This window comes from Chelonoidis abingdonii, chromosome 1 (assembly GCF_003597395.2).
Source record: "Chelonoidis abingdonii isolate Lonesome George chromosome 1, CheloAbing_2.0, whole genome shotgun sequence".
NCBI classification, from domain to species: Eukaryota; Metazoa; Chordata; order Testudines; family Testudinidae; genus Chelonoidis; species Chelonoidis abingdonii.
This window is the reverse complement of record NC_133769.1, coordinates 333,142,986-333,156,421: the sequence shown is the minus strand read 5'-3', so window position 1 is coordinate 333,156,421 and position 13,436 is coordinate 333,142,986. Positions and strand designations below refer to the sequence as shown.

General features: G+C 40.8%; 1 protein-coding gene across 1 annotated transcript in view; it reads right to left on the bottom strand.

Moving 5' to 3' along the window:
- Positions 1-1,546: 1,546 nt before the first annotated feature.
- LATS2 (large tumor suppressor kinase 2) overlaps positions 1,547-13,436 on the bottom strand; it is a 63,227-nt gene continuing 51,337 nt past the window's right edge. Inside the window, exons 4-8 of the mRNA XM_032777435.2 lie at positions 10,990-12,521; positions 8,413-8,995; positions 7,227-7,409; positions 5,560-5,666; positions 1,547-4,185 (exon numbers count right to left, since the gene is read on the bottom strand). Of these exons, the coding sequence (XP_032633326.1) occupies positions 3,691-4,185; positions 5,560-5,666; positions 7,227-7,409; positions 8,413-8,995; positions 10,990-12,521 (2,900 nt within the window). The 3' untranslated portion in view covers positions 1,547-3,690. The remainder of the gene's footprint in view (positions 4,186-5,559; positions 5,667-7,226; positions 7,410-8,412; positions 8,996-10,989; positions 12,522-13,436) is intronic.

Here is a 13,436-nt window from a genome sequence, read left to right as displayed (position 1 = left end):
TAAGTCCATAAACGGCTATTAGCCATGAAGGGTAAAGAATGGTGTCCCTAGCCTCTGTTCGTCAGAGAATGGAGATGGATGGCAGGAGAGAGATCACTTGATCATTGCCTGTTAGCTTCACTCCCTCTGGGGCATCTGGCATTGGCCACTGTCAGTAGACAGATACTGGGCTAGATGGACCTCTGGTCTGACCCGGTACGGTCGTTCTTATGTTCCTGCATCCCAAACCCCTCAACCTCAGCCCAGAGCCCTGACCCCCTGCTCCAGCCCAGAGCCACCTCCCACACTCCTCTGGCCTGTGTTATACAGAAGATCAGATGAGATGATCACACTGATTCCTTTTGGCCTTATAATCTATGAAAGCTGCATTCATTTAAAAAGCAGTATACAACAGTAGGAATAATAGGGATAAGTTTTAAGTACCCTGCGTTCTTGCCATGAGGCGAGAAAAAAAAATTGTAAACAGTTGCAAAACAGAGGTATTCAATGGTGCTCATGAAAAACAGTCCTTTATTTGAAGGATTACCTGAGGCACATTTGCTACACATTGCGATGGCAAAGGTTTGAGAAGAGTCTGACCACAGTTCCTATAATCTTCTCTTTTCTATTCAATGTATTTTGAAGAATTCATATTCCAAAGCAGTGTGCAAGAATGAATATAATGTAGCAGCACAACAAGGAAGAGAATTTTAAGATTGGAGCATCAGTATTTTAGCATGCATCTATTGTACTAGCCTGGAGGGGTCCAATAGGATGGGGCTTTCAGGGATTCTGGTGATAATGAAGATCAAAGATCCAAAATATGTTACTACTAAAATTTTCCCTCAGTCATGTCCCTTCATGTTTATTCTTTCATTCCTACAGTTTCTGCAGACCCAAGCTAGAACATCCTACTTACACTAGAGAAGCCAGATCAACAGCACACTCTGAAAGAAGGTAAGTGTTCATCCTTAGATCCATGGTAGTGACATCAGCTGCCTTCCCTCCTCCTCCCCGTCCCGAATAAAGGACTTTGGACCAGATTATCTCGACTGTGTCCAGCATCCACTGTGTGCAGCTAAAATGGTGACTGCAAAGAACAACCTGTGGCTTCCAATCTAGGGTCCAGTTTTCCATTAGCCTCCTTATCAGTGTCATTTCTGGAGCTACTCTACACAATGCCCAACTGGCTAGCACCTCAACGGACCACTATGCCAGCTGGGGTTTGCCCTAGTGTAGTGGCACCATGCTCAAACTTTTGCCCCCTGCACTGAGGATGGAGAAAGATGAAAGACATGGTCATGGTGGCTTTATGCTAGCTAGTGACTTTCCCATGCCAGGGGACTCCTCAGCTAGGGACTGAGAGTCTACAGAAGAAACTAGCTGTGAGTGTAGAAAATAAACTGGTCAATGTATATAGAAGGATCTAAACCAAATGTTGGATCCAGGTTTGAAGAAAGCCGAGATTTGGATCTGAATTTTATGCCTCAACTCCACCACTAACACTACAAACCAGCCCTCACAGCACAAACCCACAGAAATGATAATTTCAAGAACACACAATTCATTTTAGATTTTGATTCAATTTTTTTAATAATAAATTGTGCCAGTAGAAGCTTTCAAAGGCAATGATATATCAATAAATAACAGTTAAATTGAGTTCCTGAGAAAGAACCTACCACATGGAAGAATGTCAGATAGATGTAAATAACAAACAAACAAACAAAGCAGTAATACTGAATCTTACATGGACTGTCACAACACAAGCACTGCATACCTCATAGCACTCCTTTCATACAAATGTAAACAAATACACAATCATTTTTGTTTCGTCCAAACTGATTAATTTATATGTGTTGTTGCTTAGATATCTAAACAATGGATAGGCTAGGATATGCTAAAAACATTAAGGAATAATATGTGGAGTAATATATGGAAAATTTATGAAGCTCCAGATTTAAAATAAACTAATAATAATAATAAAGCAAAGACACACTGAAGGAGTGTTTTCCTCAATGTTGTGATGTCAATCACTTAAATAGAACTATTACACTAATCTGAATTAAGATTTTTTTTTGTTTATCTATTTAGTTATATATAATAAAAGTAAATATGTATGGCTTAATTATCTTTAGTATTCCCATATCACTTTGAATAATTTGCACATCTATATATAGAAGAAAAATACATATTTTAACAAAGTTAAGATTTCATATTTCAAAGTCTGCCTATCATTTGATAGGAATGAGGGACTGTTGTGTTCCATCACGGCAATATTTCCATTCAAGAGACAACAGGACAGAATAACTTTCTAACAGTGCTAACATTTCCAAACCTTAGTGCTAAAGTTAGGTTCCCAAATCCTTAGTTAGACAACAAAATATAAGTGGCCTGATTTTTTAGAAGTGCTGAGCACCGCCAAATCCCACTGATGGCAATGTGAGTTGTAGGTGCTCAGTACCTTTTATAAAGTGAGTCAGTTTTTATTTATGACCCTAAATACGGATTTAGGCACCTAGCTTTAGGCATTAAGGTTTGAAAATGTGGACCTAAATCGCCTGGATACTATGTGTTATGGAGAGTGAGTGTTAAATGGTGAAGTTTTAACTACTGATCACTGAGCTTTGTGTGCTACATGAATGAGCTAGATTTAGACTGTTGCTGCAAGAAAACTGTAAATAATGGTTTGCAATTTACTCTTCTTAGGGAGATGTGTGTGCAGATGATACGTTTACTAAAATTGACATCTTACATCAAGACCACAAAAATCACTAATCAGTTTTAACTTTGCAATTTGTCCAAAATTAATATTGGATACAATCATAAAAGAGAAAATCATCCACACAATACATTATCAACACAGGTTTAAAATGGTCTAATTTTAGACCCTCAGTAAAAATGGATTCACAGGACCTGCCTGTGAATGGCAAGAAACGGCCATTTCATATAGAAAAACACTGCTCATGCAACATTCTTCACACACCAGACACTGAAAATCACACCCAAATTGTCACTTACTCACACTTTCTATTACACCCCAACAAGCGGAAAAAAATAAAGCAGCTTTAAGGTTATGTCACAACTTTGAAATGTGGAAAATACAAATTAAACAAAAATCACGGTGTGAATAAAATGGCATCTGTAAATTTAGAAAATTAGAGAGCAGTTTTTCTTTTAGTTTTTTAACATTATTGCACAGAGACCTTTCATCACATGTTCTTCAGCTTTATGCATTTTTCCTAAATGTGAAATAAGTGCCATGGATAAAATAAAAAACATAGAAAAGAAGAACAGCAGCATGATTTGTCAAAGTTAATCCCTATAATTTAGTAGGAAAAAAAAACTGCTATAAACAAAGTAAGTGCTCTTTACTCATTTAAAAAATAACATTGTCTGTAAATGCTGATCGGAGTAGGGGATGTTGACTTCAAACAAAACTAGGCCTGGCAAGGATAGGCTGCTGACCTTGCAGATTTTGGTAAAGACGGGGAATTCAAGTGTAATTATCAACATAGCTATTTACAATGAAACTGACCTGAACTTAGAATGCTCATCTAGGACCTGGTCCTACAATTGTTTGACTCCTCGACTCACAATGGCCTCAACTGGAGCTATGCCTGAATTAGAACTGCAAGCTCAGGTCCTAAATGGTCAGCTAAAGACACTCTTCTACTTGTAAATAAGATTATCCGGAGTACTCAGTACAATAATTTACACATATACAGGTTGACAGGCTCCAGTCTGATCCACCACATCTTTGTTTTCTGCATCAGACTTCTCAGACTGGCTAGATTCAATTCCAGAAGGCTTTGGGTATCTAAATGGATATCCATTGTCGTCAAAAAACCTTCGGAAAGTAAACTCATAGAAGGCATGCTCTGTGTGTTTACTGTTTGAAGAGGCTAGTGGGTCCCATGTCCTTGTACTGTCCCCACTAGTGTCATTCCAAGGACTTTCTTCTTCAACTGGGTCAAAATTTGAGGTGTCCATTGGATGGCTGATCTTTGGAACATAGGGAGCTGTCTGTCTGCGGATATCAGTGGAGAAGTCTATTGAGTTAAAGAAAGGATGGGCCTTGATATCATCTGCTCCACTTCTTCCAAGTCTCTCCTCAGCAGCACAGCAGAGTTTTGTGATAAGATCACTTGCCTCAGGGCTTAGCTTGATCTGCAAGGGAATGTGCAGTGTGCTCTCCCAGTTTATCACCTGAAGAGGAGAAAGATAGTTAACATCGTCTTTTAATCTTTTGAACAAAAGCTCTTCATTTGTCAATGCTGATTGAGCTAAAGGTCAGCTTACACCCACAATTTTTACTTTTGAAAGGCAAGAATCCAGCTATCTGATGACTTTGCAAATATGCTGCTCAGTGTGAGCAGTACAGGAAAAATTGTGAGGAACGGACATGAAAACAATAATAAAGATTTGATCCCGTTTCCTATACAAATATTAGAGAACAGCTGCAAACCTAAAAGGAAAACAGATTTTAGCTCTGAAATGTATATGCTGAATACTTCTCACAGGCCAGACTGCAGAGGGCATTCTAAGCAGAAAAAGAAGAGAAAGGGTAAATTTAACTTGCTTTTTAAAATGGTTATTCCTGTTCTGCCTCTCTTCCCACTCTGTGAAATTGTTTCTGGTTCACTGAAATATTCCCAGAATACAATATGTGCAACCTACGGTATTATTGCAGTCATAGAACTGTGTCTTCTGGGATGTATTTAGTGAACAAGGAAATACCACTGCATTACAGACAGGAGAAAAAAGTAATTTAAAAAAAGTGTAAGTTAAAATTTATTCTTTGCTGAATGCCCCCACAGCCAAGTTTGAATAGATATGCAGCACAGACATTTCTAGGCTAAATTCAGTATTCATTTAGTTTTGCAATTTGTCTTTAAGGAGATGGAGGGAGAGATACTTCCTTCTAATAAAAAAAATTGCAACAACTGCTTAACTTTGGAATATTGAAATTGCAAACTGTGATGTTATAATTAACATATGATTGGTGAACAATTTAAGAGAAGGTTGCTGTGTAGCACTTTACGTATAGTACTTAAAAACAATGTTCCCATGCAGATTACCAGGTTGCTGAATAAAAATCCAGACAGCATTCACCCAAGAGTTGTGCAGTCATAATGTAAAGGAAAGTAGATCTTTGAATTAGGACCTGTCCCATCAAGAGAGAGGAATCCTCCTCCTTCCCCCACCCCATTTTAAACAGGGAAAATTTAAGCATTTTAGAAAGGAGTTGCTAAAATGTGATATTCAGCCCCTGGGAGGCTGGAAGGATGAACTTGTGGTTAAGGTACTGGAATGGTATAAGGGGTTTAATTCCCAGCTCCACAAGTCAGTTACGGCTTGATTTTTTTTTTAGCTGCCATTGACTTGCAGGAGATTTGTGATTGCTCAACATCTTTGAAAGTCAGGCCTTCAATCTCTCTTTGCCCTCTCTGTACAATGGGGATAACACTTCCCTATTCCACAGCAGCAGAACGCGGATAAATGAACTTCTGTGATGTGCTCAGATACAGGGGAGCAGATAAATAAAAATAAAGGTTTATTTGGAATTCTGCTTTAACCTACCTTTAGTTGGGTTTCTGTGGGAGTGGGGGCCAGAAAGGGAGGCTGCCCCACTAACATCTCAAAGAGAATCACCCCAACGCTCCACCAGTCACAGAGCTGAGTGTATCCTGAAAAGCAGGCAAAAGACAGTGTCCCCCAACCAATAAGAATCTGAGTACATTGTTTCCTCTTCCAATTTAAATAATACTGAAAAACACAGCCTACGTTTTCATCTTCTCTCGCACCTTTTCATTCTCAGTAGTGTGATTTGTGACCTAAAATTAAGTTAGTCAAAATCCATATTCCTGTGAGCCTTCTCCTGGCTGACCCAATTCTATTCCTGAAAGCAGAGAAACCCTAATCCTGGAAGCTAGAGATCATCCTCCATATTTTTTTAAGCATGACACTGGTGACTGAGGCCTGACAGGGAGCACGTAACTGGACAGAGCAAGGATTTTATCATGCATCATTCTGGCCCTATCCTGCCCCACAGCACATATTGTTCCTCAGAGGAAAATAAAACACTTGATGACTGATCTACTGACAAGATTATACAGAGTTGATGTTGAATTTTAAAATACAGCTCAGGGACACAGCAGGGCTCAGGGGATAGATGAAAGGACACAATCTTTTACTGGATTCCATGCAAACAGGAGCAATTTAAATCAGTCCTTTCCTGAGACTACACAGTAAGATACAAGTTTGAGATTTTAAAGCCAACTAAAGGAGTTAGTCATTGATTTCAATGGAAGTTTGTGTGGCTAAATCCTGTAGTGCGTGATGTAAAGTCTATTGAAGCTAACAGAAAGGTGCCCACGGACTCCAATGGACATATGATCAGCCTCCAGTGAACTTGAAAATCTCAGTTCATAACTATTCAATTTAGAGCTCACATCAGCACTGCATGGGCATCCACAAAGCATTAGCTTAAGTCCCCAAGCCCTGACCTGATGTTCAGTGTAAAACATGAAAGGTTTTTCTTCTTTGGCTGCCCAAAATCCTGGCCAGGAAAAGCTCTCCCTAGGACATTATCATTTCCATGCCACAGTCAGCAGTCTGAATCAGTCAGTAGATACCCTCTGTTGGCTGCTCATTGCCCTACGTGAATTAGTGATTTCAGTCCCATTCCTAGTGCCCAGCTTGGTTATCAGTCTCACAGTCAGAGCCGGCTCCAGGCCACAGTGTGCCAAGCGCGTGCTTGGGGCGGCATGCCGTGGGGGGCGCTCTGCCAGTTGCTAGGAGGACGGTAGGCGGCTCCGGTGGACCTGCTGCAGGCGTGCCTGCGGACGGTCCACCAGAGCTGCGGGACCAGCTGACTGTCTGCAGAAACGCCTGTGAGAGGTCCACCGGAGCCGCGGGATGCATGCTGCTGTGCTTGGGGTGGCAAAATTGCTAGAGCCGGCCCTGCTCACAGTAAAACAATATCATTGCTGACACCTTTATTAGCTGCCTCACTAGAAAAGTCAAGGACTGAATGGTCATGGAGGCAGAAATGCCATCTCCACCCCCAAGGTGAATAGTACTGAGGCACATTGGTCTGGCACATGAAGAAATTTGCACTCAAACAGGTGACTTAATGTCCAGGGCTGTCAAACTGACACCCTTCCCCAAAATTATATTTACTTAAATGAATGCTGATTTTTTTTTTTTTTTTTAAACAGAAAGAAAACAAAATAGAGCTCATCTACCTTTGCGAAGCAGTACTTCCGGAGCTATGTAATTAGGGGTCCCAACTAATGAGTGGGCTAAACATCTCTGATGCTGTTTTTTGGCTCTTTGCTCCAAGGTTTTCAACCTGTCGCCACATCTACAGTTGGACACATCATCCCAAAGATCACTGGGCTCCATGCTGTCTTGTCTGCTATGGCTCCCTTTCAAACAGAAAAAGGAAGAAATAATAATAATAAAAAAGTTTATTTTAATAGATTTGTAAAACAATTGTCAGCTAGAGAGAAAAACAGATTACTAAACGGCTCGTTGTGCCATCCAGTATTTCCCTCTCTCTCTCGAGCAAAGAAGAATAGGTTTAAACTGAAAAATTCTTCATTTTTGGCTAATTTTCCATAAATGAGCCCCACTTCTCAGTCTTTTACTAAACCCTTCAGAAACACATCTCCAAGTAAAGACCGGATGGGAGTAATAAGTTTGGAGTATCTGTACAGATTGCCCTATGACCACTGATCAGGAATGAACAATGCCCGAACAATGGCATACATATGATCACTGGGGCCAGGAATACATCAAATGAGATTCTTTTATGATTAGATCCTTTTGCCACCAGTAGGGTTTCCCCTTGAAGCCAGCGAGAACTGGATATTTATTGTTACCGCAGCAGTTTAAGCTACTGATGGGGACTTAAACTAGCAGTAGTTGAAAGCAAAGGACTGACACACCAAGGGTTCTGTCTTCTCATGGCAAAACAAAATAACTGTGGCAGCAAGTCTCAGAATCCTGATCTACAGATCTGAGCTTGCAGGGCTTGCGCTATGGCACTAAAAAAAGAGTAGTTTAGACATGCGGGCTTGGGCTGGAGCTTAGACTGTGAAGCCCACTCTCTCCCCAGGCTTCAGAGCTTGAGCCTGAATGAATACATGGCTAGTTTTAGCACCGTGGTGTGAGCCCAAGCCTGAACATCAGGGTTCTGAAACTTCTGCCGCCATGGGATTGGGGTGGTTTTGTTTTGCTGTGTAGACATCTCCTTAAATACAGAAAATTTAGCATGAGAGTCACCAAGCCACTGGCTTAGGCCTCTTCACCTTTATCATGCATAAAATGTTCAGTATACTCTAAGCTAGCACATTTGCAGAGACCACTATTTATTTCAAGGTGAAATAATACAACACACATCACAAATAGTACACATAAGAACACTACCTTTCTGATAATACTTTGAATTGTGAGTCCATCTGAATCCAGTACAGAGCCCAAAATCAGTCAGTTTGATATGCCCATCAAGGTCTATCAAAATGTTGTCAGGTTTGATATCTCTATGGATAAATCCCATTTTGTGTACGCTCTCTATGGCCAAAGTGAGCTCTGCAATATAAAAACGAGCTAGATGTTCTGGAAAGACCTCCATCCTTATCAGCAGACTCATCATGTCCCCACCAGGGATGTAGTCCATCACAAAGTACAAATTTTCTTTATCTTGAAAAGAGTAATAGAGTTTTACCACCCATTCATTGTCTGCCTCAGCAAGTATATCCCTTTCTGCTTTGACGTGAGCCACCTGGTTACGATTCAGTACATCCTTCTTTCTCAAGGTTTTCATGGCATAAAGGGCATGGGTATCCACTTTGCAGGCAAGACACACTTCCCCAAAAGCACCAATACCTAGGGTCTTGATTTTTACAAACATAGATTTATCCATTTTGGCCCTCTTCAGTCTGTTGTAGTTGGACTCCTTTTGGTAGAGAATTTTCCTCATTTGTTCCTGCTCTGCTTCACAAAGGCCGGCCTTTATAAGAAAAAACAGATCAGAACAGCCAGTATAATTATATTCACAGCCAGAGACTAATCAAACTAGCATTTTGAAAGCATGTGGTTGGGAGAAATTAACCAGGAACTAGACGAGACACACATGAATTTGTTTGCGCTCTATCTGTAGATATATTTTTGAAAGTCTTGGAATTTCACTGCATCCTGGCCTATCACCTCAATTTTCTGTAAATCTTTGACCATTGCACTGAATCCAGTGTCTCCAGAGTGATTGACAGGAGTTTATTTTAAAAAGACAAGTCTGACCAGGAAATTGTGATTGTTTCTTTCAGACCTGGACCTTGCTACTATGATCCATGCCTTTGTCATCTTGAGACTGTATTACTACTGTACACGCCACATGGAATTACACCTTAAATCTATCCAGAAACTTAAGCTGGTGCAAGATGCAGCAGTCCACTTATTAAGTGGTGCTTCTCGGTGGCAGCATGTGTTATCAGCGCTCTGTTATCTGTAATGGATTTCTGTTAGTTTCTGAGAGGAGTTTAAGTGTTGATTCCGACCTAGGACTCTAAATGGGCTGGGACCTGCCCGCCGAAGAGACTATCTTTCTCTCTGTGTCATGTTGCCACAGATGAATCAAGCTCAAGGGCCTCTGCTTGATCACCTTTATTATAGAAGGGAGGGAGCTGCTGGCACAGCATTCTCTATAAAGATCCCTTTCTTTTGGAATGCTCTGCCCCCACGGTCCTGAATTCATTGGCTTTCTGGGCACTCTGCAAAACCCATCTGTTTAATCAGGCACTGGCTGAAGGCTGAGCCAGCAGAATGGGATTTCTGTCTGCTGGGAAAGTGTAATGCAGAGGCGCTAAGCTGTAGTGTTCAGAGGACTGGAGGTCAAGTGTGCCATAGAGTGGGAGGAAAGGGTGTTGCTGTCGCTTTGGTTGATATTTATTTTGCATCTTGCGTGCCCTGGTGCTTTTAAATCATATGTCAAAGGCTCACAAAGCTTTGATGTGGAGTCTGTATAGAAGTGAAATCTACAAATAAATAAAAAGAAGAGAAGGGGAGATTAAGGGAAACCTGCAGGACAGGTAGGATGAATTGCCAGATTCAAGCCAAAAAAACTCTAGTAATAACATTTTTAAAAGTGAGCAGGGGTACATATGTTTGTGAAATACAAAGGCAGCATCTACTATTTTCATGTGAAATGATTGTTGCAGTTTTAGAGATTCCTGAGAGTCTGCACACTGCTGGTGGTTCAATCTAGGGGGAAACCTTTTGATATTCAAGATGGAGAATGTTACAGTACATCACTGTATCTACCAATCTGTTTTAATGGGCAGCTGGTGAAGTTGGGTTGGCTGGTGGTGTGTGTATGTGGTTTTTGTTTTGGTGCAAACTCCTTTTCAAAAACAAAGTGAGGGGAGACATGAGAGATTGAAAAGAGAGAAACTAATGCAACCTACTTCCTTACATGACTGGGGCTTTATTAATTACCTATTACAAAAGGCCACACATAGAATTCTTTTTAACTAAATATAAAAAGATACTAGACATATCAGACTATCACTTGGGATGTGTATCAGTTTCTACTCTGATCTCCAGTTTTCAGTTGCTGAAATTTTCAAAAGTTTCACTTGGCAGAAATATTTCATGCTTGATTTCGTCCTGAAAGTGATATTTTTTTTTAAGTTTAAGCGAGCAGTTCATCTGTTCTTTAATGCAAGGACAGTGTGCGTATGCATGTGTGTGTAGGGAGGGGAGGAACACTTCCACAGTTTTTTTAAACACACACACACACACACCCCCACTCACCTCCCCCAATAGGTGCCTAAAATAGGCTCCTAAATAAAAGTGGCCTGGACTTAAGAGGTACTGAGCACCTCAAGCTCCCAAGGGATCCTAACTTTAGGCACCTTGGTTTTATTTTATTCTTTTCAGTTGATTAATGTTACTCCTATACCAATCTGACCATGATTCATTTGTATTAAAAACAAAAGAAAAAATTACTTTGGCCATTTCTTGCTCCAGCTGTAACCTTCTGTTGATTTTTTGCTGGTAGGTCTTCAGGACATTCTCCACATGTTGTTCCATGTAGAACTTGAAGGCAAATGGTGAGTAACTCTTAATTCGGGATTCTCTTTTTTCCTCATCTTTACCATTTTTTCGCACTGGCACAGGAGATGTCTGGATCTGCTTTTTATCCTTGCTTGTTTTTTCAACTTTAGCATTTTTGCTGCTTTTGTCATTTCTTTCACTATTTTCCTCAGCTTTATTGCACGTTGAATTGGGGACCCCCCGGAGGGTCTGTTCTACACCCATGCACAAACAGTTTATATCAAATTGCTCAGAGCTACCAGGAAGTAACAGATGCTTAGGATATGGTGGTGGAGGACACCTGGGCTCCTGATTACTGTAATCAACATCTAGTTGGTAGGCATTAGCTCCTCCAACAGGAAGTGGGTGCTGTTCAATGATCTCTAGGCTGTCCACAGGTGGGGCTTGTGCAGGTAGCCAGCCAGGGTGGGAAGGTCCCACAGCTGTTTGAGGCTCAGGTCTCATCACTCTCATGCTCTTCACTGGTTGGAGAATATGAGCAGATGTGACTGCTGTAATGGTGTTTGGAGATGTAATTGAAGGATCAGGTTTTCCTGCAGGAACCTGTCTTATAGATACTGGCACTTGCTGCTGCTGCTGGTGGTTGTTAAAGGAGTTAGTTCTGCTTGGCACTGAGGCGTCTGGTCTGAAGGATACATGTTGCCGTGGGGATGTTTCTATCCCTGGGTTTTGCAAAGAATCACGGTGTGACGGTGCTGCCGTTTGCCACTGCTGAACTTGAGGATTATTCATGTCATACAGGTCCATGTTTAAGCTATTTCTAGATGGAGCTATTAGATTCTGTGGTGGGCTGTCTGAAAAGTCATTAGCAAATGCTGGACCTCTGGCCATCACATGCATCTGGTGAGGGGAAGGGCTTGTTTGTTTGTGATGAGTATGTATATACAGACTGGCTGGTGCCTGCTGAAATGCATGACCAGAGTTATTTTGAACGGTCCCTTTATTTGGAAGATTTGCATATCCTCCCTCCTGCTGCATTTTATTTTGGAAAGATGGACTTCGCTGAACACCATACCCTATAGGTTCTCCCTGCACCATCATATGCTGCCTGCTGTAATGTTGGCTGTTTGAGCCATGAGTGGACTGCAGCTGTAAAGCTTGGCTATTGTGATTAGTCACTGGATAATTAATCACAGGAGAGTCCATATTTGCAGAATATGTCTTTTGTTGATGGCTCCCAGGTGTGCTGTGAGAGCCTACTCCCGAAGGTCTTTGTACTGCAGCATTCATGGCTGCAGACTGCGAAGCAGAGAGTAAATAGTCTATGTATGTCCTCGGAACCTCACTAAGCATATTTGCACCTTCTGTTCCAAAGTTTGTCCCTTCATAGGCTGTATTACTGATCTGATGATAGGACGGAAAAGACTCATTTGATCCTTCAAAGCTTGGCCTGCGGGTTACGTTATTTGGCACAATACCCTTTCCTTTATAAAAAGACAAAAGAATGTTAGGAAACAATTCATCTGAACAAATTATATTACATAATCCATTCATCTATACACAAACAAATATTTTTGTATTGCGTCTGTGTTACCAAAATCAAACCAAACTAGATTAAGCTCTCTGACCATTTGAAGTACTGAGTATTATTGTTAATAATCAATTGCAGTTCTATAGCATTTTTCTCCACATGAATCACCAGTAGTTTTACCAAATCATGAAAATAGAAGCTCAGATGTTTTAGTTATGATATCATCAGCTTGGATTTAAAAGTTGAAACAGTATCAGAGTCATGAATCACAAAAAGCTGGGAGCAGCAGATCTGAGCTCTGGAGAACTTGAAATGCTGCTGTCTAGGGGTGCTGCACCAATGGGAAAAGAGAATAGTAACAGCTAGCAGAACATCAAACATTACTACCATTACTTATCTGTATTACAACATGGTCCAAATTGTACTAGGTGCAACACACATCAGTGTGTGTGTATAGATGTACATCTACATGAATATAACACATATGAAGAAGCAGCCTCTACCCCACAGCGCTTACATTCAAAACAGTGCACTACCTAATAAAATTGGCCAATATTTCATTATTTTATAAAATTAAGTCTCCTATTACATGCACCTGGGTTGGGTTGTTTTTTATTTTTGGGGGGGGGGGGGGGGAAGAGTGTTAAAATGCAGGGCCAGATTCATCAAGGATTTACTGTGGCTTATGTTAGTGCCAGTTATTACTCCTGAGAACATTCTGCACAAAAAAAAAAAAAAAAATTCTGCGAACAATATTTTAAAATTCTGCAAATTTTATTTGTCAAATAAATGTGGAGGCTCCAGCATGGCATTTGGGAGCACAGGCCACCGGCTGCACAGAGGTGGGAGATCACCCTGCAGCCTCCTC